Source organism: Tamandua tetradactyla, chromosome 2 (assembly GCF_023851605.1).
Source record: "Tamandua tetradactyla isolate mTamTet1 chromosome 2, mTamTet1.pri, whole genome shotgun sequence".
Lineage (NCBI taxonomy): Eukaryota > Metazoa > Chordata > Mammalia > Pilosa > Myrmecophagidae > Tamandua > Tamandua tetradactyla.
This window is the reverse complement of record NC_135328.1, coordinates 36,004,129-36,027,826: the sequence shown is the minus strand read 5'-3', so window position 1 is coordinate 36,027,826 and position 23,698 is coordinate 36,004,129. Positions and strand designations below refer to the sequence as shown.

The following is a 23,698-nucleotide window of genomic DNA, read 5'->3' as shown; positions in this document are numbered from 1 at the left end:
AGAACAGATTAAAACAAGTAAAGAATGAATGGTAGCAAAATGATGAGATTATCCATTTGCTCTTAAATTGGGACTGTTGGTTTGCTATTAATAGGTTATTGGGGGAATTAATAGGTGAATAAGGTATCTCTATATGTACCAATAATGGCCACAAGATACTGTTTAGTAAAAAAAAGCAAGGTACGTAACAGTATGTATAGTATCATCCTACTTTTGTTAAAACAGTCCAGTTAAATAAAGTCCAATAAACTAAAAGTGATGGTCTGGATATATAAACACCAAACTGTTAAGAGTGGTGGCCTCTGAAGAATAGGATTTGAGGTTATGGGGCTTCATCTTTACTTTTACCTTTACAAAATACTTACAAATTATTTCAAATTTTTAAATAATGAATATCTTTTATTTTTTTGTAATTAAAAAGAAAGCTCAATAAAAAAAAACAAAAAAGATGATAACCTTTGCTCGAGCCTCCCGGGATGCTTCTGCTTCTGCAGCCATAGCTCTCTGGAGCTGCACAGGTAGTTTCACATCCTTAATTTCAACACGCTCCACTTTTATTCCCCAGTCATCAGTAGCATCATCAAGCGTACACTGTTTGGAAGAGAGAAGGTAAGCTAAAATTGCTCAGCCCCAGCCCAGATGCCTACAGTGGCTGTATTCACTGGGACTTGGGGCAGACAAGGTATTGGGGGAGTTACAGAGATATTAGTTATCCTATGGTGGAAGGAATGCTGAAGTAGGGGCTGCGATACTGGGGAGCTGATCCTTTTTCTGCTACCTACAAGCTTTTGCAAGAGTTGGCAAACTTCTTCTAAAAGGGCCAAATGGCAATTGTACATTTGTGGTCTTTGTCATAACTATTCAACTTCTGCTTCAATGTTCTCCCTTTAGAATGAAAAGAATGAAACCAAACTATCTATTTCATAAGGTTGTTGTGGATATCAGACAAGGACATAGATTTTACTTACAGTGAAGTCTAAACAAATAATATAGTTCAGTTCATATTTATTGTACTTATTTAAAACAAGCAGATTTAACTCAACCTCTGTCACAGGCAATACTGGAGAACATGAGTCACAAGGGAATTCATAGGACTCATACATAGAATAAAGATTTAACAACACCTGTACTAACAGCCTCTGACCTATGATGCTAAAAAAAAATGGTTCATACTAATTCTGGGAAAAAATACATATAGGAAGGAATAAAAAATATCAATGTGCGAACCTAAGTGTTGTTAACCCATGAGTTATTAGAGTGAATATGTCCCCTTCTATCAAGTTAGTAAAAATCTTTCTCTATAAAGAAAAAAAAGGTCAGAGATTCCTCAACTTGAATTAATATGAGGTTCTCAAGCAACCATTGACACTTTGCTTCATTTTACACTCCTCACCTGCATGTTGTGTGCAATTTCTTCTCTGTCAGAGAGAATCTGCGAAAGGTTCTTGGTGCCAAGAACATTTCTCAGAGTAGTCTGAGCCAAAAGACGAGTTGCTGAGTCAGCATTGGTGATATTTGCCACAGCCAGGGTTGCATTCTGTACACGGTAATAGACTACCCCATCCACACTAACTGTCACTGAGTCCTTGGTGAGGATCTACAAGATGGAGAAAGCAACTGTCAATGAACTGTTTCTTTAATATAACTGTAATGAATGTCATTTCATAGAGCATCTTAAAACACTAGCTGATTTTCTTTAAAGTAAATTATATCTTTACAATTTAAGTAGAATATATTTATACATTCATCAATTCATTCAATAAACATTAATTAAGGTCAGACACTGTACTAGGTACCAGGGATAAAGTTATCAAAACATTTGGTTCTTGCCTTCAAGGAGTTTGATGTGTCAAGGGAGGCTTTAAGTGACAAGGTGTGGACAGTTGTGGGTATCAAGGCTGATACCTGAACTGAGCCTTGAAAGAAATAATAAGATCTTCTGAGTGTAGAGGGTGGAGTAGAAGAGTATTCTAGGCAGAAAACAAAATATGGAAAGGCAAAGAGTATATGGGAGAGTCCAAGTCTAACGAACTGCAAGTAACACAGGGTAACTGGAAGGAAATGTCCACAGGGAATGTTTTTAAAGAGCAAGTCAAGTAAAAAAGTATTTACATGTCAACTAATGGGGGATATGGGGGAGGGGCATGGATTCTTTGCAGAAGAAAAGGAAATGTCCTTATATAGAGTATAATGGCATAGGCATGGTTATTTACTTAGGTTGGATTGTCATGATGTGCAAACAAAGCTGTTTTTAAATGAACAGAGAGAACAAGTGCTAGAGAAATTGTGGAGAAAGAAATGTACTTATTCCCAGTTGGTAGGGAAGCTGAGGGGTGCCGCCCCTCTGGAAGGCAGTGTGGTGGTTACACAGGAAGCTGTGTGTGTGTGTGTGTGGGGGTTGCCGTATGATCCTGCTAGCTCTTTGCTAGATATACACCTGGAGGAACTGAGTGTGGGACATGAATGGAAATTTGCACACTGCTGTTTAGGGTGGCAGTGTTCAGCAATTCACAATGGATGGATGTGGCCTAAGGGTACAAGGCCACCTAAAGGAAGGGGGAACTGTGTATACATGAGTGGCCCCAAGAAGGAACGGAGTTGTAAGGCATAGTAGGTGAATGAACCTTAAGGACAGTATGTTGAATGAAATGACAGAAACAAAAAGACAAATATTACCATGCCTCATTCATATGGACTAACTATAATATACAAACTCAGAGAATTGAAGTTGAGAGCATGGGTTATCAGGACGGGGCCTATTGTAAAGGGTCCTAGATTATAAACTCTTACAGAAGCTGTATATATTCAGGAGTTGTAACTGTTACTTCTAAATTCTGAGATACTGAGCTAGTTGTGTATAACCTGGTCATTCTCTGAAACTCTGTGACACCTGAAACTCTGAGTTGCAGCACTGAAGCTATGAAAGTCAGCATTATCCCATACAGCAATTGTTTAAAAAGTTTAAAAAGTGATCAGATTTCGACTAGATATATGAATGAAGCTGACCTGGATAGGACTAAGGTAAATCAGAATACAGAGCAAAGGATGATATAGTTCATATTTTAAAACTTCAACTTCTGTGTGAGACCAAAGGAAGAGATGCTTATTTGGTGCAAAATTTATATTCTGGGTAGCATATTATCTAATTTAACTTGCACGATCAATTTATTTGAACACCATGATTACATGGAATCTTGAATAGGGGGTGAGATCTTGTTGGTTTGTACAGGTTTATGTGATGCCCTGAAAGATCCTAGAGTAATTTGGGCAGAGAATAAAAAGTCCACTTGCAAAGTCCCCTTGGAGGACTGGGGAGAAAGGAGGAAATATTCAACTTCCTCATCTGGGGAATTTCTGTTATTCTCACAAGCAGTGGGGCTAACCAATTCAACAGGCTGATCCCTCAATCCTGTGGCTCACCCCTATGAAACTTATTTCTGCAAAGGAGAAGCTAAGCCTACTTCTAATGATGTCTAAGAGTCACCCCTAGAGAACCGCTTTCATTATTCAAATGTGGCCTCTCTCTCTAAGCCAACTTGGAAGGTGAACTCACTGCCCTCCTCCCTTTGTGGGACATGACTCCCAGGGGTATAAATCTCCCAGAGTGGTACAGGACTCCCACATGAGCTGGGACCTGACAGTTGTCAGGTGGGATTGAGAAAGTCCTTTATGTACTGGGAAGTCAGAAATGAGACAAAATAAAGTTTCAGTGGCTGAGAGATTTCAAACAGAGTTGAGAGGGTATTCTGGAGGTTATTCTTATGTATTATATAGATATCCCTTTTTAGTTTACAGTGTTTCGGAGTGGCTAGAGGGAAGTATCTGAGACTGTTGAACTGTGTTCCAGTAGCCTTTGATTCTTCAAGATGACTGTATAACTATAGAGCTTTTACAATGTGACTGTGTGGTTATGAAAACCTGGTGTCTGATGCTCCTTTTATCCAGGGTATGAATAGATGAGTAAAAAAATAAGGAAAACGATAAATAATGGGAGGGGGGTAAAGAGTAAAAAATCAGGTAGAATGAAATACAGTGGTTAATGAGAGGGAGGGGTAAGGAATATGGGATGTATGAGTTTTTTCTTTTTATTTCTTTTTCTGTAGTGATACAAATGTTCTAAAAACGATCAACTACTTGATGATACTAGGGGCCACTGATTGTATACTATGGATGGACTGTATGTGTGTGAAGATTTTTCAATAAAAATATTTTTTAAAAAAGTATCTGCAGCATGCTAGGACACAAACACATTTGCACACCAATGTTTATAGCAGCATTATTTACAATTGCGATGAGATGGGAACAGCCAAAATGTCCATCAACAGACGAGTGGCTAAACAAACTGTAGTATATACATACAATGGAATATTATGCAGCCGTAAGATAGAATAAAATTATGAAGTATGTAACAACATGGATGGGCCTTACGGACATTATGCTGAGTGAGATTAGCCAGAAACAAAAGGTCAAATACTGTATGGTCTCACTGATATGAACTGACGTTAGTGAATAAACTTGGAGAATTTCATTGGTAACAGAGACCATCAGGAGATAGAAACAGCAGCTAGCGAACTGGAACAGTGATCACATCATTCCTAATTATAGTAATCTTTAGTTAAAATGCTTCGATAGTTTCCTACCACCTTCGGGAGAATTCCTTAGTTTGGTATACAAGTTCTTTGACATCTGGCCCTGCAATTCCTCTCTGGCCTCATTTTACCCCTCTCCTCATGCATGAAGTATACATCAGACCACGTGCAGGTCCCTGCATGTACCAGGCTCCATCACCCTAGGCCTTTACATCAGTATCCCCTTGGCCTGGATATCCTCTCCTTTCTCTCCACATCAGGCTGGCATATTCTTAACCATCATTCAAAACACAGCTCAAGTGTCTCTTTCTCTGCGAACCCTTCCTGACATACTTGGCAGGGTTAAGCAATCTTCCCTTTGAACATCCACTGTGCCTTACTGCAGTGCTGTTAATTACTTTCATGTCTACTTTTCTACTAGACTATGAATTTCTTCAGGACAGGGACCTTGTCTGATTTTGTCTGAATCTTTACAATGGCAGAGTGGTCAAGATATGAGAGATGAATTGAATTGCAACATGTTCCTAGGAATATAACTTGTTGATGAAGAGCACTGAATAACAGTCAGAAGACTAACTGTGGTTCCAGCTCTGCCTGTACCCCTTTGACTTTTATACTATTTGATCTAGAGATTCCTAGATGTGAGATGGGGCTAATATATTTGCACAATTCCATCCAAATTTTTTGAAGATTAAATAAGAAAATGTGAATAAGACCCTTCTGAAGTATAAAGAGCTATGTAATAGAAGGTAATAACAACAACACTATTACATTGCTGTTCAGCCCTGACAGGGATTAAAGCAGCAATCCTTTTTTTTTAAAATAATCTAAAAAATACTTCCAAATTTTAAAAGAAATAGGGGATTGTTAAATAAATGTATAGTACATGACCATCTTGTGTGAAAATTAATCATTTTCCATGATGTGATGGGAAAATGTGTATTAGTCTTCAAGAAATGCCTGCCACTGTGCTTTTGCCACAGCCAGAGCTTTCTAAAGCTGCAGCCTCTCTGACTAATGTTTATCATAGGAAGAAGTGTTTATCTCCTTTCACAGTAGGTTCACGAGGGATAGGAAAAAGGAGTGCTTGCCAAATTCTAAACTGCTCGGCATTCAGCAGCTTGCCAGGAGAGGAGAGAGCAGCTGGAAGGCTGAAGCTAAAAGCAACCCTACCAGATGCCTGAAATGCTCATAAAGCAAAGTGCAAGAAGAATTCCAAGCTAATGCAAAAGAGGATCCTTCTGAGAGTCAATCTTCCCTGAAATTTGGGAAAACATGCAGGGAATACATTAATGCTCTCAGTCTTGCTCTGCTGTGGGTAAAAATAATTTCTGGCCTCCCTAAGTATGTATGGAAAATAAGGTTTGACCTTACCAAAAACTTGGATCAGTCCCAGTACCAGCAAAGAAGTTCCTGAGCTGGTTTCTGCATTTTGTAACAAGAGAAAGCAACCTGGTCAGGCTCTACCACCCTGCTGAGGGACCTTCGTTTTCCAGGAAATACTTACAGTATTCTTCTGTCCCTCCCTTCCTTGTGTTTTCAGGTTTTCGGTTTGCAATGGTTTTTACACTTCCTAAAATGTGGGAATCAGGATGCTTCTTCAAGGGCTAAGATGGAGTTAATCTAGACTTTAGCATGAAGCCGTGCAAAAGGCAATGGACAAATATCCTGAAAGCTGAGTTTTTTGTCCTGGCTCTGCCATTGTACTCTGGAAGAATTCCTTTGTCTCACTGCAACCATATTTTTTCTAGGGATTCTGCTATGAGTTTCAACTGTGATAAAATTTGTGAAGTAGTCTGAAAAAGCACAAAATCATTACTAATATAAAACATCAGAAATCTATATTGGAGACGTGGTAGAAAAATGATGATGACGATAACAATGATGATACTAACATTACACTTCTTGTTTTTTAATAATAACAGTAATAATAACAAGCACTTACTATTTATCAGGTACTTTTCCAAGCACTTTACATATAATATCTCATTTACAACAACCCTATTAAAGTAGGTCCTATTATTATAACCTCTATTTTATAAATGAGGAAACTAAGGCATAAAAGTACGAGAACTTGCTCAAGGTCATACAATTAGAAAATGGTGAAGGCAGTCAGGCTCTAGAGCCTGTACTCTAACCACTATGCTATGCTGCCTCTCACTGGAAAGCACTTTCACACATGATATCTCAGTTATTCAGAGCAAAAGACAATCCTACCTCCTGAGGAGGAATATCAAATGAAATAGTTCTCATGTCCACTTTGATGAAGTTGTCAGTGCATGGCAGAATAAAAAACAAACCTGTAACATATAATAAGATACAAAGAAGATACAGAGAGACACCAGGACATAATCAGTTCCTATCACCATTCAATTCTAATAGGATCAACCAAATCAAATGAAAGTCCCAATTCATCTCAGTGAATGGCATCACCATGAGCCAGAAGCCAGGAATGTTATTCTTGACTCTTCTTGCTCACTTCCCACATCTAACTGTCCCCACCAAGGTCTGTGGGTTTCATTTCCTTACTTTTTCTCCACTGTTACTGTCACTCAAAATATTTTTAATTGAACCTATGTAATCACTTTCTAAGCCATCTTTCGATTTCTTTTAGTTTCTCTATGTTCCATTTTCTAAACTGTAGGCAGAACAATCTTCCCGAAAATACAAACCCTGAACAAGTCATAAAATATCCTAGCTGATCTGCCTCAACTTACTTCTTTAGCTACTTCCCCTCTCATACCCTGCACTGCAGGTGTACTGAGCTACATGTGATTCCTTCAACCTCTTCCGTATTGCTTTGTACATGTTGCTTATCCTGTCTGGAACACCTCCCCTCTGGCTAATAACCTTTTCATGTCTCAAGACCCAGCCAAGATATCAGTTCCAGAAAACCTTGTCTCATCGTACTAGTTCAGACTAGTTAGTCTTTGCATTTCCACAGTTCTCTGTGATTACTTGTTAGTAACAGTTATCACATGAGACTCTAACTGTCTGCTTCCTCATTTGGTTTCTCTCCACTAGACAGATCCTTGAGGGTAGGGATCAGGTCTCAGTTCAAATTCCCAAAGCCTGGAATATACTAGGAGCTTGATCAAATTTTGTCAAATGAATAACTGAAAGCCTTTCTTTGGCAGTGATTCTCCTGCTCAAACTTCCATCGCTATAGCTATTCCTGGCCTAAAATAATCTTATCAGCTCAAAAGGGAAAGGGAGGGGTGGGGTGGGGAGGGAAGGAAAGGGAGGAAGGGGTGGGAAGGGAAGCACCCCCACTATTGTTATACAACCTCTGCTACATGTATGTACTCCATCCCAAGTTAACAGAGAAGAGACCCTCATAAGGGAAATCACATCAAAAAAGAGAAAGAACTTGAGTCTCCAAATAGTCCAGAATCGTAGTACTGACCAGGGCCTTTGGCTCCTCCTTGTAAAATGCGACCCAGTCTAAAAATGATGGCTCTTTCATATTCTTTTATGATCTAGAATTAAAAAAAAAACAAAACATAGTTTAATATGAGTATAAATATTTACATTCATAACTTGTTTTTTAATGTAATTTTATTGATATATTCACACACCATATAATTCATCCAAAGGATAAGATCACAGTATTATCACTTAGTAGTACATTCATCACCACAATCAAGTTTTAGAACATTTTCATTACTCCATAAAAAAAGAGAAAAAGAAACCCCCAACATCCTATATCCCTTATTCCCCCTATTATTTCCCAAGCCATAACACTGAAAAAATGTTATTGAGATATCCTCATGTACCATAGTCTATCCAAACTACACTTTCAATGGCTCACATTATCGTCACATAGTTGTGCATTCATCACCATGATCATTTTTAGAATATCTGCATCACTCCAGAAAAAGAAATAAAAAGAAAAAACCCATACATCTCTTATCTCTTACCCCTCTCTTTCATTGACTACTAGTACTGCAATCTATCCTATTTTTTATCCCTTAAATCCCCTACTACTCATTTTTTACTCATCTATTCACACCCTCCAAGCCATAACTTCTTAAATGTGCAATATTTCTCCTCTAAATAGGTTATATGCCTCATGTTTTGTTTTTCCCCAATAATCCAGATATCTATAAATAACATGTCACTAATTACCCTTCTACAAGCGTGATATTTATTTACTATTTTTCTTTGTTGATTATAAAAGCAATAAATACTCGTATAAAATGTGGAAAGTCTAGAAAAGTAGACAGAAACCAATTCATAGCCTCACTCCTCATCTATTACCATTATTATTCAATTACTATGCATTGTTTATTTAGAAAAAAATGAGGTCCTCATAGTTCCTCTCTTGATTCCTTCAATTACAAGAAATTTATCTGAAAATATTGGAAGCATATTTTATCTTTTTAACAATATGTAAACGATAGCCACTTATCACAGAATTAAAACCATAGAAAAAATTAACCAGTACTGTGGGGCACTGACTATGTACCAGGCATTGTGATAAATACGTTTAGATACATTGATTCACGTACTCTTCCTAACAACCCTGTGAAGTAGGATCTGCTATTTCCTTCCATTTTACAGGTGGGAAAACAAGGCAAACGTCACACAACAAACAATGGAGCCAGCAATTAAACCTTGACATTCTGGCTTCAGAAAACATGTTCTCACAGGACCATCTCATAAAAATTTCTTATCCCAGAATATTTTTTATGGTGATTCTTACTTTAAGCCACAGGGAAGGATTATGCAGGTAGACGTGAACACAATGTTCTTTACCTTTATGCACATCCATACTGATATGGGGAAAGTTATAACCGTGAAGAAGAACGAGACCACCACCAAAATCCATCCACAAAGCCCAAGGCCTGTACTGGGACTCTCTGTTAAAAAAAATGTACACAACTTTTATCATTGTCATGACCATGATTACCAACTTCACCCTTTCCATGAACACCTGTGTTAGGCATTATATTATTAGCTGCTTTACAGGGATTTTCCCAACTAATCTTAATAATAACCCTGGAGGGTAGGTACTACCTTCCTTAATCTACTTAACATGGTAACCCAAGTATCTTTCTATGCTACTCATTACTTTATCCAGCAAACATTTACTGGGCACCTAATATTTATTAAACCATGTATTTTGCACTGAAGTGATAAGAATAAGTAAGATACAATCTTAGGTCTCAAGGAGGTTAAAGTTTAGTGGGGAAGATATTCAAAGAGATCATTATAATTCCAAGTGGTAAGCCCAGACAAGAGTATCTGTCTAGAATATTCTGAGAACACAGAATGGAGTAACTTACATTGTTGGGATGGAGGTGAGAATGGAGTGATTATAGTGGTTGTCCAGCGGCTTCTTGAAAGATGTAGCGGTTAATTAAGGTAAACATCAAAGAAAAGGAAGGAAAAGGACATTCTAAGGCAAAGATACAGCATAACTAAAGGTGAAAATTATATGCTCCATGAGTATAAAATCTTTAGAGGCTCTTTTTTTAAAAACGATGTCTATAAAATATTTCACAGGTTGTAAGCAGCATAATTTATCATACATTTCCTGATTGTTTCCAATTTGTTTACTATTATGAACAATGCTGCAATGAACATCTTAGTACACAGTTTTCCTCCTTCATTTCCAATTGTTTCTCTTCTCCGTAATCTGAAATAGCTTTTGTCTAATACAAAGGTAATGCATGCACCACAGCAAAAAAATCAGAAAAGTATAAAAAGGAGGGAAAAATCACTCTTAATCCAGAGATGGGTGTTTTGGTATATTCTTCCAAACTTCGCTTGTGAATTATTTTTAAATACATTTTAAAAAACCAAAAGGGAAACTGAACTATATATAAAATTTTGTGACCTGTTTTTCTTCCTTCTAGCTATTGTTCTTTCACCTCTTTCAGCCTTTGTACCTATGCATTCGCACTTTTTTTAGTTTTAATTTCTGCTTTATCTTTGCTGAAAGTTTAAAGAGTCAAATAGTTCTATCTGAATCAGTTAACAACCAATAAGTTCTGCTCACTTCTTCCAATTTCCCTCTCCTCAAAGGCTCTTTTGACTGAGTATTTTGGTGTTTATCTCCATGTTTCTAAATAGTATGTTTGTTTGTTATTTCTTGATTTTTCAGTTTTGAGCTTTATGGAAAAATATTTAGTTCTCTATCCTCCCCTACCCCACCACATGCATATACCCACCCTTCCAATATAATCATATCTTAATTTTGGTTACATCAATATTACATTTTATATTATCATGAATAAATGCTATTCAAAAGCTAAGCCAGGTAGTGAAATATAATTTTCTTTTCCTGTGCAACTTTTTGTTTTCTGGAGTTAATGTCTCTTCTCTTTCCTTAGTTTTCAATGCACTCCACTAATTCAATTGCACACTCTTCATCAACTGTCCAAATGTCAAAAGGGTCAGGTGTTCTATCAACTTCATACAGAAGGATCTCTTAGAACCATTTAACCTACTCCTATATGGACTTGTTTTCTCCTCTGGTGCACAGAGCTATTATTCTGTGGTTGCCTTTCACTATCATCCCGAGGAATTTGCTTCACTTCCTGTACTGTATTTCCTATTTTCTATATCTAGGGTCTTCCTTTTTTAGTTTATTTTTCCTTTCTCTGGAAGATGAAAAGACTGAGTAGACCAAGGGACACTATCACTTTTCTTATCAACTATGGAGGACTTCTGCTGTATTTTCAGGAGCTGTTTCAATAATAGCAGGGAGTTTGACAAGAGGGGATGAGGTACACCAGGCATGCGTTACTGCTCAGAAGAAAGGGGAAAGACGACAGTGAGAAAGTTCTTTGAATATATAGGAAGTGAAGAAATAAGCAAAGCGTTTGGGCAGGGAGCCCAGGAGAAAAGACAGACATGTGTTGGCATCCAGGTCCAGATGTCTAAAACCCAGTATGAAAAACCAGAAACACACAGTGAGAACCTTGGTTATATTTGATTTTGTGAATTTCTCATCATGTGTCACAGTGTGAGGGAAATGTTTCCATGCATACTTAAATAAAAGGTATCTAAATTAATCCTGGAGGTTTCTAAATCTTAGTTTTTTTTTGGTACAGACATATTCACTGAAGGAATATTCAAAGCACAGCCACAATGCTGCCTGTAGAGAAGGCTTTTTTTATCAGGTCTTACCACTATCATAACCCATACATAACAACTATGGCCATTTTGGAATTTAGGCACTGTGTTAAATATTTTGACCATGTATCTCATTTATTCTTCACAGCAGCCTGTGAGGTATTTTTTAACTCGATTTTACAAACAAGCAAAGTCACATAGTACAGAAGTAGAGATTCAAATATAGATTATCTTACTCCAAAGCCCATGTCCTAAATCAATTTGCTCTTTGACTCTTTGCTCCTGAATTTTAAAATCCGCATTAAAAGTGTTTTTGTGTGCAGACTATTTTCTGAAGATAGTATCTAAACTGGGAAAGCACATGAACGAAATGTGATATTCCTACAGAGGGAGCCCTTTTAATTCCAGCTGTACTTATTTATAGCAAAAGACAGTCTTTGAAAGGCTTTCTGCCAGGCTTAGGTGTAGGTTTCCAGAGTGAAGTGGAATCCAAACAAGATATAGATTTTCCACAACTACATACCTGATAGCATTCAGTGCTTTCTAAAATACTGCCCCATCTCCCATATTCCAGGCAAAGTATATGGTTCTGTGTTCTGAACATTCTAGACTATAAGTGTTCGGAGGGCAAGGATGTTCCTAATTCAGTGTCTAAAATTTTAATTTTTTGTTCATTTATCTCCTTTATTAGACTGTTAATTTCCTTGAGATTATGAAGTATCTGGGTTTGACTTTTTTTTTAAATATTTTATTAGTTTTTGTTTGTTTGTTTGTTTTTTACATGGGCTGGGGCCGGGAATCGAACCGGGGTCCTCCGGCATGGCAGGCAAGCACTCTTGCCCGCTGAGCCACCGCGGCCCGCCCTGGGTTTGACTTTTATTTCTGTTACTTCTTAGTTGTATGATCTTCTCTGGGAACCTTAGTTTCTTCAACTGTAAAATAAAGATAATTAGACCTGTCATGCAGAATTGAGGTAGTGCTCAAATAAATATTAGATGATAGTTTCTGTAATTCTCTTATTTCACTCAATACAGTAATCTCAAGTGTTCAAATCTTCATGATGAAAAATGGGAAAATATGTAGTGTTTACCCTTTTTTTGATAAAAGCTATTTAAACTACTTAATTTGTCCATCTTTTCATGCCTTCCTCCAGCCAGACTAAGCCCGGACATTCAAAGGCCTTCAAAAGCTTATTTATGGGACAATCTACATGAGGACAAGCCAGACAGTCTAGTTTAATTTTTAAAAATTATTTTTAAATTGTGGATATATATGTATATGTAATATAAAAGTTGCCATTTTAACCATTTTTAAGTGTACAATTCAGTGGTTTTAATTACTTTTACAATGTTGCCCAATCATCACCACCTTTCATTACCAAAACTTTATCACCCAAAACATATTATTTATCCATTAAGCAATAATCCCAACTCTTCCTCCCACCTAGTCCTTGGAAACTTCTTATCTACTTTCAGTTTCTATTAATTTGCTTGCTCTAGATATTTCATATAAATGGAATAATATAATATTTGTCCTTTTGTGTCTGGCTTATTTCCCTTAGCATAATTTTTCAAGGTTCATCCATGGTGTAGCATGTACCAGAACTTCATTCCTTTTTAAGGCTGAATAGTAGTATTCCATTGTAATGGATGTATCACATTTCATTGATCCATTCATCTGTTGGTGGACTTTTGGGTTGCTTCCATGTTTTGGCTATTGTAAATAATGATGCAATGAACGATAGAGTAGGAGTATCTGTTTGAGTTCCTTAGTCCCGTTTTTTTGTGCTCAATTCCCATTGTCACATTATGTTGTGGAAAACCACAGATATAATATATGGAATTACAAATCAAGAGCAACAAGAAATTAAATGAATATTCTGAATACTGGGGTTGGTCTTCCATATATCAAATGACAGGCTAGGAATAATCAGAGGGAAATAAGTACACTGGGGAAATGACACAACTTTTCATATTCATCTAATAACTTTAAGCTGACAGCATCCTATCCAAAACCTTTGCAAGTCTTCCCTACTTGGAAAGGTCAACAGATTGATTAAATCACATTTCTCAAGAGAGGTAAAGCTTAAGTGCCACCAGGCTTGTCAATGAACTTTTAGTCACTTACTGGCAAAAGAGGAAAAGAAATTCCTAGTCTCCCCTACCCCCGCAGGTTTCATGAAATTCATTTCCTTCAAGTTTCCCATTCACAACTTTGAGGTCCAAATCCTTCCTACCAGCTTTATGAGGCAGTGACAAATAAAAGACAACTGGTATTCCCAAGAAACAACTGGCTGATATTTTGCTGGTTGGGAAAACTCCTAAAGACTAGGGACCCCACGATACCTAGTTGTAAAACTACTTTGTCACTGTTTAGAACATTTTTTACTTTTCATACCAAACTCTTTCCTGAAAACTGCATACATTTTTAATTAATCCAAGCCAGGTTCTGAAAATGGATATAAGCCTATAGATTTAAATTTTTGTAATTTAAAAAAATTAAATTTTGTAATTTTAAATTGGGTTTACCTCCAGGAAACTAACTTAAATTTTTAAAAAAATATTTGTATTGCTTTCATCTTGTTTTAAAAGCAAAATATTGTCACTATAAAAACTAGAAAATAAAGCTCAATAAAAAGAAAAATTACTTCAATTATTTCTGGATGTTGATTACTTTTTGCCCTGCTATATGTCCTTTAGATGTTTTCTATTCTTTCTTTTCCCAAAATTGAAAAAGCCATGTATATATAATGATTTAATCTGCTCTCCCCCCTACATTGTGAGTATCTTTTCATGTCAATAAATATTCTTCTTTATCATTATTACTGGTTGCATAATATTCCAATGTTCTATATAATATACATTTAGGTTGTGTTCAATTTTCTCAATTATAGACTTTGTTGCATTGAATATATTTTTAGCAAAGTCTCTGCACATCTGTATTTATTAAATAAACTAAAATTTTGCTGGAAAGATGAAATGACATAATTCTTAAATTTACCTCATTCAGAGGGTATCTAATAATGGCCATTTGTTGAATGCCTTTTTTTGGGGGGGGGCGGGGAGGGTACATGGTCTAGGAATTAAACCCAGGTCTCCTAGATGGCAGGTGAACATTCTTTCACTGAACCACCCATGCACACCTCTTGAATGCCTTTGATGTTAGTCACAAATTAACACATATTAATTCTAATGTTTACAAAAATCTGTACGGTAGCTATAAAACATTCCTCCTGAAATTCCAAAGTAATGAAGTAAAAGATCTGGGGAAGCAAAACTAAATAAATAAATACATAATGAAACAAACAAACAAAAAAAGTTAGACAGTAATTTTGTTCAGTCAGCTTCCAGAAAAGCAGGAAAACTTTCCTTCCAAGATAACAGTCATAAAGTTCAGAGCACTGTCTCTATGTTGTTACTGATCCCTTATCGGCTGAATTACTATAAGGTCAATGAACTTCATATTACTGGAGATCATGTGGAATAATAAATTTCCTTCATCATCAAGAGGTATTTATTCAAGACACTGGATCTTTCCTTCAGGAAAAGGCCAGAACATGTCTTGTGCAATATATGAAAATCTGATTCAGAGTCATATATGCATTACTACATCAAAAAAAGGAAAGAATGGACTAAGGACTTACTGAAATACCTAAGGGCATAAAATTCAAAGGACAGTCTTTTCCTTCCCCTTTCAGCGAAAGCAGGTGAAACACTTCACTCAACATGTTGTAAACCGCCAAGACCAGTGTTATTTGGAGGGGGAAAGCAGATGGCTCGAAGTTTAGACTCAAAAATATAATGCTATTTGGTTCTAAGGGCACGTTTTAAGGGGTAACAGCAGGTCAAAATGAAAGATGTTGGTAATTTTTAAATTTTCTTCCTAAAAGCAAATAAATTCAGGATATAAGTGTTTTGTTTTGTTTTGGTTACGACTATATTGCATCAGAAAGTCTACGTTTGGCAAACTTTTCCTGTAAAGGCCAGAGAGTAAATATTTCAGGCTTTGTAGGCCACACAGTCTGTTGCAACTACTCCACTCTGCCACGGTAGTGTGAAAGCTGCCATAGACAACACATGCACAAAAGAGTGTAGCTTGCGTTCCAAAAGAACTGTATGGACACTGAACTAGGAATTTCATACAATTTTCATGTATCATGAAATAGTCTTCTTCCTTTTTTGAAATCATTTTTAAAATATAAAAACTATTTAGCTTGTGGGTCATACAAAACCAGGCAGTGGCTCAGATTCATTCCACAGGTGCCCACAGGCAGTATGAGTCCTGCTCCTGTTCTTTATCATGCATCTATTTGAGGAAGAGGACTTTCAAAAATTAAATAGTACATTTGATTTTACTTCCAGCTAATAAAATAGAGCTACATTCCCCAGCCTCCCAATTCCTTTATTCTTTGCTTGCTTTGAAAAAAGGTCTTATAAAAACTAATAAACAAAAATTCTAGGTGAAAACTGGGAAAAGGGCAGATAAAATATGTGAATATAAATACATATAACTCACAAGCACATACTATAATCCTCTTTTCAAATGATTATTTTAATTAGGCAAGGATTATCATTCTTGTTCTATGAATTTTCTTATCTTTAAACCTCTAGGGAAGAAATTATTCTTTGGGATAGAGTGGTTACAGGTCAGATGGTATCAAGTTAAGAACCAAGACCACAGACTGTAAATTTCCTTTCCTGTTATAAACCAACCATAGCTGTGAAATACTAGACCAAAATAACTGATACTGACGAAGCAGTCTGTGATTGAATTATGAAGCTTAAAATGTGTTTACTACTAGATATTAAGGAAAGAAATTTTTTCAATAGAAGCTGAAATAAAGGAAGTCTTTTGTTTAGCTCAAAAATAAGGAATTAAATAAGCACAACTAAAAAAAGATGAGATTATCACTGATAATTTTTGTATCCCTCAGTCTTAAGTAGGCCCCTGTTTCCTAAGCGCCTATAATTCTTTGTGCTCTTTAAACAGCATTTATCACTTATCTTATTCAATGTCTGCCATTTTTCTGAGGCTGTAAATTTTGTGAGGCAGCTTGACAGGTGGGTCTTGTTAAAACAGTATAGTATAAGGGGTTCAGAGTCAACCCTGCCACTTACTAGCAGTATATCTTGGACAAGTACCTTAAATCTCTCTTTGCCACAGTTACTCTTCTAAAAATAGGGTTAACAACAAACAGTACCTACCTCCAAGAGGTAATGTGAGGAGTTCATTTGGCATATACCTAGCACATAACAAGTGCTCAATAAACGTTTGTTAAATAAGCAGCTGAATTAGTCGGAGATTCTGTCAAAAGTGAAACCACATTCCAAAACAGACATGATCCAAGAATACAGTTCAGAATCATCTTCCACCCACAAAGCCTCAAATGTTTTCTCTTCTTTTTAATCCAACCCTTTCCTACTATGAAGTTAGAGAATTCAGAAAGGCAGAGGATGGAATGAACATGGATGGCTCATGCTAAGGGTCTGGAAAGATAAAAACTTCATGTTCAGAAAAACTGAACAGAGGGAAAAACAATTTTACAATGGGTATTAAGTTAATTAAATTTAGACTAGGCCTGAAATACATTACAACAGAACTCTCCTATTTTTCAGTTTTTTGTGTTTTTTCCAGTTCTTTCACTTGGACATTGTAAACATATCTATAATTAAGCTGTTCTCAGAAATGTCTTTGGAGGATAACATTACTTTCATTTTAGAAATGGGAGATGACAGCATAGGGAAAACAGATTTTAAGGGTTTCAACTCTTTAACTGAGGCCAAACACTATGCAGTGGCTAAGAGCTTGGGTTTTGGTGCTGGATTCCAATTCTACCACTAAACTTTCTCATCTGTAAAATGGGAGAAAAGGACATTACTGACAGGACTGTTATGAATATTAAATGAGATAAAATATGTAACGTGCCTGGCACTTAGGGACTGTTCAATAAATAGTAATCATTGTTCTTGTTACAACTTTAAAATTATTACGCTATAATATATAGGAATAAACTTTTTATTAAGTGAATTGCTTTCAGGGACCTACACACACCATGGAGAAAATATTAAGACTAATAATCTGCTTAGGGACTATCTTTGGACAAGAAACAAGACATGTTGGAGATAGCAAGTCAGAATTCTAAACTTTCTTGAAAGATTTTTCATACAACGTGTGCCTCTATATCGGAATGTACTGTATAATTACTAGACTTTCTGAATAGTATCCCAAATATAGCCTTTTGGCTTAGAGGCCCTAATCATTGTTAAGTTTTTAATTTTTCATTCTTCTCATTAAATTATAACAATTTACATTTTAAAGTTTCTAAAGAACATTCACATAAATTTTCCCATCAATACTCACAAAATCCTGGTGTGTCAGTTGAAACTGTTGTGTACCCCAGAAAAGTCATGTTCTTTAATCCTATTCAATCTTGGGTGGGATCTTTTTTATTAAGTTATTTCCATGGAGATTGACCCACCCGACTGTGGGTGGCACCTTTTGATTAGGTGGTTTCCATGGAGACGTGCCCCTACCGATTCAAGGTAGGTTGCTTGCCGAAATCCTTTAAGAAGGAACCGTGTTTTAAAAAGCTTCAGAGCCAGCACAGTTAGTGATTTGGAGACGCAGAAAAAAATGCCCTGGGGGAAGCTGTTGTGACACCAGAAGCCAAAGGATCAACACATGCCAGCCACTTGCTTTCCTTGGTCGCCTTTCTTGGGGTATCCCTGGATGTCTTGGTCTGGATATTTTTATGGCCTTAGAATTGTAAACTTATCATGTAATAAATTCCCTTTATAAAAGCCAACTCATTTCTGGTATATTGCATTTGCGGCAGCATTAATAAACTAAAACACCAGGGAAATAGAGCAAGTAAGATTATGTCCAACATATATACAAGAAACTGACTCTGAAGGTTAAGAGACTTGTTCAAGGTCATTGCGGTGGTTTGACGCCATATATACCTCAGAAAAAAACATGTTCTTAAACTTAATACGTTACTATGGGTGGGAACCCATTATAAGTAGAAACTTTTGATGAAATTACTTCAACTCAATTGAGGCCTAGCCCAATCAGGATGGCTCTTAATCCTTACTATTGGAGTCCTTTATAAGCAGAATGAAATTGAGACAAAGGGTGAGAAAGCCACAAGAAGCAAGAGGTTGAACATCAATAGAACCTGGAAGAAAAGGGAGAGACTGGGAGATGCCCATACGCGCTTTGCCATCTGACAAACTAAGGACCAAGGCTCACTGGCAGCCAGCCCCAGAATGCTAGTCTTCTAGAACAAAACACTGCCTTGATGACACCTTGATTTGGACTTTCTCCCAGCCTTAAACCATGAGCAAATAAATTACCAATGTAACCTGACCCATTTCATGGTATTTGCTTGAGCAATCTGGGAAACTAAAATAGTCACCCAGGTAGTAAGTGATGGTGCTGAGATTGGAACCCAAATATTTAAACTTTAAATTTCACTCTCGCTTCACTACATACTACCACTTCTTCCTACTGACTGTGATGGCAAATTTTTCTTTTTCTAAGCTTTAAAAAATAAAGGGATAATCTTTATTAGGTACAATATATTATCTTGACCATTATAACCCCTTTACTGATAATATAAACACAGACAAATAGTCTATCTGTCATAAGAACAAATAATGAGGAACTTGATGATCACACCCTGGAATCAACATTCTGGGTTATAACAAAACTAATAAAATAAGCTGCAAATAGAAAAATTGACCCACCAACATAAGCCAAACATTTAACAATGTGATATACTCCATGGGGATCTTTATCACCCTCTCCCACTTCTTTCTTTCAACCAACATTTTTACAATACCTACTTGGTACTTGATACTGAGCTATTACAACGAGGAAGGACACATTCCCTGCTTTCAAAAGGCCTTGTGAGTCTAATAAAGGTGGGTATAATGGATAATACTGTGTAATAAATTATATAATATAGGTACGTACTGGATGTTAGGCAGAAACAAGGAGAAGTATGCATATTTTTGTGATTATAACAGTTTTCAGGAAAATTTTATTCCATGCCTCTTTAAAAAACTGACTTCGAATTCCATCTCTACCATTTTATCAACATAATTTTTTTCCTTCAAGGCAATCCAGTCATTTTGACTCTTTTTTTTTTGGCATAGGCAGGCTCCAGGAATCAAACCCGGGTCTCTGGCACGGAATTTTGAATCTTTTACAGTGTAAAATTTATGACATCAGATGGTACTATGAATCTATTTAATCATAAAGAAAAAAATAAATTAATGCCAGCTCTTGTAGGTTTGGTCTTCAGGTTATAACCATGGATGGTTTATCTCAGATTAATTATTGAAGAAGTTACAAAATTCTCCCTAATCTGATCAGCAGTAACAACTGAAATAAACAAATCAGTCCCATGATTATGCTTGTTTGCAGAAATTCTCCCAAAGGGATTTATTCTGTTGACATGACTTTTAATTATAATGATACATTTCTGTGCAATCCACCTGCATTATTTCATTACAAAGTGAATGCACTGGCTCTAAGAAAAACTAGTCTTGTCCAAAGTCTAATATCTACCTTCCTAGGACTAATTCTCAGCAAAAACATAGAGGAGCCGAGTTTGGCCTTTTATATTCCAATGCGTCCTTCAAAAGCAGCACTCTAGAGGGAACTTATTCAAAAGTTTTTATTTGAACTGGGTTCCTCTGGGTTTTCTCCGTTTACTGCCTTTTACCTTCTGTGAAATACTGGTGTTAGACAAGTTCTACTTTTTGTATGCATTTTGGAGGTAGCTCCAGGATAGGGAAAACCGTTTACCAAATCAAATAGTTTTGATTGGAAACCTGGTTCTGAATCTTACGCACTAAGATTTTACCACTCTGAAGACATGGCTTCAATGTAGTGTTCTTTGTGGGACGCTGGAAAAGCCCACCCAGCCCCCTAAATCTCTTTCATAATGCCTTCCTATCTGAAATTTCAGCCTTCGAAAATTCTCTTGGGGACTAAAGGTTATTGGTTCGCCAGGAGCCCCTGGGAGGGCACTAGTACTCCTGAGAGAGCGACCACCTCTCTTTATTGGTCTCCCTCTCCCCTAAGGAGTTAGCCAATAAAGGCTCAGGGTGACAAACCTCTCCCGGGTCCTGGTTTCCTCAGAGGCGTACAAAATTGAGCCACTCACAGATCCTGCCTTCAAGCCGGGCAAGGCCTGAGGGTGGGGGTGAGGGTGGGGAAACCAAGAGTCTGCTCTTACGAGGGACAAAAGCCCCGAAGGAGAGGTCCCTAGGTCGAGAGGGGCAGAATGGGAAAAAAAAGTGGAGCTGTAAAGAGAGACGGGAAGAGTGCCAAAGAGAGAATTCCTTCCGTCCTCTCGGAAATATGCCTACTATGTATCAGAAGCTGGGGGCAAACTGGTCAGGGTACAAAAGCCCGGGTGGGGTGAGGCGGGGTGGTTTGCTTCCAGTTCCGGAGAAAGAAGGCTTACACACCAGGGGTGGACGAAGGGTGGGTAGGGGAGATGACCTCCTAGGCTGCGCGCGGGAAAGAAAGACAAGTCGGGCGAGGGGTGCAGAAGCAGGGGTCCAGTTGGTGGGGTGCAGGTTTGAGTTTCCGCTCCACCTTTAACTGGTTGCGAGTTACTTAGGCATTTTCTCATTCGTGTGGATGACAGGAAATAGTGAACATGAAACTCTGGCACGGGGCCTGGCTTATGGCAACCGCTAGATAACCCGAGCCCCTACCTGGGTTACGAGGGCTGTAAACGTCTCCTCTGGCCGCCGGCGCGTTCACCGTGCGCTGGAAACTGGGCAGTGCACTTCACGTTCTAACTTGCGTGCGAAATAGGGCTGGCTATTTTCATTTTTACAAGTGGGGAATCCCGGGTTTGAGAAACAGTCGCACGGCGAAGAAACCGCGGCGACGCGGCTTGAACCCGGGTATCTCAGACCGCGGGAGGTCACGCTCCAGTTTGGGGCTACGGGTTAAAGAGCTGCCGGAGACCTCCATCCCCACCCCAGGGGGCGCCCGGACCACCCCCAGGCCTCGCCGCCGGACTCACCTTTGAAAGAGTCGGGGAGCCTCCGGGCTTGGGTGTCTGCTGCCTGCCGCTTCTCAGCCATACTGTCCTAGTCGGAGTCGCGGCTGTCGCTGTCGCCGAAGCCGTGGGAACTGTTCCGAGCCCCCGCGGGGCCAGAGATCCAGGCTGCAGCCCCGCCCTGCCCCACAGTCCCGCCCCCTCTCCGCGACCCAGCCAACCGACGCCCAGAACCTAGGAGGACACGCCCCCATCCTCCGCCCATCTCGCGCAGCCGCTCTGCTGTGGCTTCGCGCTTTTTCCGCGGATTGAAGGGCGTGGCGTGAGGGGGAGAGAGCCCTCCATGGTGGAGTTCCCGGGTGAAGGGTGGCAACAGAAGGGAGGGATAGGGGCTTAGGACTGAAGATACTGTGGAGGCGGTGGAAAGGGTGGCCTGAGGAAAAGGCATGTTTGTGGGTAGAGATAGAGAGCTAGGTGCCTCCTGGGGGCAGACGACTTGAGAAAAGAAGATGGCGCCCTCTTTGGGCAGGTGGTAGAAAGCTCAGGGTCCTGAGGCCAGCGCTGAGCTGAGCCGACTAATAATGCGAGAGAAGGACCGTTAGGACCACTCCCAAACCGAAGTCGGAATTCAAGCGAAGTTCATTTGTTCGAAATCCCTTTTGAGCACTGCCATCTACCAGAAATTGTGTTCACTGTTGGGGAGACTGTGGGAAAGGGGCAGACACAGTGGCTGCCGTCATGGAAGTTATCGTACAGTGGGGAGGCAGGCAGAAAACAAGTTATCAAACAAAGGAATTATCCTTGGTGAGGAGCGCTATGAAGGGTATAGGCTACAGGACAAGGGAAGACCTCGGTTAGTAGGTGCCGTTTGAATCCTGTCCTGAAAGATGAGAAGGAGCTAGCCTTGGGAAGGGGTCAGGAGGTGCAGGAAAAGATCGGAAAGGGAGCCCCAGGCAGAAAGAAAAGCGTTTGTAAGGGTTTTCCCACCTTCAAGCTTTCTGTTGGACTGTGGCTGAAAATCTTACATTTGAAAGTGTAAGAAAATTGTATTTTGTTCTGCAAGACTTGTCCTAATGTGAATTGTCCAAAGCATAGCAATGTACACCAGAAGGAGCACTTTTAAAAACTATTTTTAAATAAGTACATCTTGACAGGAAGTTGTAAGGATAGTAGGGAGAGGCTCCCTATAATCTTTCACCCAGTTTCCTCGGTGGTTACATCTTCCATAACCATACTACTGTGTCAAAACCAGGAAATTGACAGCGGTATAATGTGTATGCATAGCGCTCTGCAGTTAAGCTACAGAACTATCCCATCACCAAAAAGACCCTTTCGTGAGGAGCACTTTTCTTTTTCTTTTTCACGGGCTCAGAATTTGCCTGTATGATTCCCAATTCCTGTGGTGCTAGTTAGGTACTATCAAATGGAATACTTTCTCTCTGATTTTAATTCTGGAACCTTGTGCGGGTGTCAGAAACATAGACTGTGCACACACAGTCATACACCTGTTGAGAATGTAACTAAGTATGTGTCATCAGTGTGTGATAAAAGCCTGATGTAAAGTTCTCAAGTTGACATCCAGTCACATATAGGCAAAGAACTTTTTTATATTTCAGGGATGGGGTGTGTGTGTGTGTGGAGTATAGCTTGAGCAGTCACTTTGCTTATTAGCCTTCTGGATAAAATAAAGGGGAGAGTATAGTAATTTAATGATCCCTCTTCTCTAAGTTATCCTTGAGAAAGTGCACAGCTTCAATTTTTCCATTCTGCAACGCTAAACCCCAGAGGCATGAACTTCCTGTTTATGCTGCTGTTCCCAGTAAAGAAGAGCAAATGCACGAGAAGCTAATTAAACCCCTTAGTAGAAGAGGCTTGACTACAAATTGCATATGGTGAAAAAGTATTTAGATTTCATTTTGCTGGAAAGGAAAATGACATTTCAAAATGAATTCAGTGTTTACACCCTTCCCATCACCTTTGCTCAAGTCTCAAGGCAATC

General features: G+C 38.4%; 1 protein-coding gene across 1 annotated transcript in view; it reads right to left on the bottom strand.

The window, feature by feature from the left end:
- STOM (stomatin) overlaps positions 1 to 21,885 on the bottom strand; it is a 29,395-nt gene extending 7,510 nt beyond the window's left edge. Inside the window, exons 1-6 of the mRNA XM_077143231.1 lie at positions 21,724 to 21,885; positions 9,348 to 9,451; positions 7,996 to 8,068; positions 6,807 to 6,889; positions 1,394 to 1,597; positions 457 to 591 (exon numbers count right to left, since the gene is read on the bottom strand). Coding sequence (XP_076999346.1) covers positions 457 to 591; positions 1,394 to 1,597; positions 6,807 to 6,889; positions 7,996 to 8,068; positions 9,348 to 9,451; positions 21,724 to 21,784 — 660 coding nt within the window. The 5' untranslated portion in view covers positions 21,785 to 21,885. The remainder of the gene's footprint in view (positions 1 to 456; positions 592 to 1,393; positions 1,598 to 6,806; positions 6,890 to 7,995; positions 8,069 to 9,347; positions 9,452 to 21,723) is intronic.
- Between the last annotated feature and the right edge of the window lie 1,813 nt (positions 21,886 to 23,698).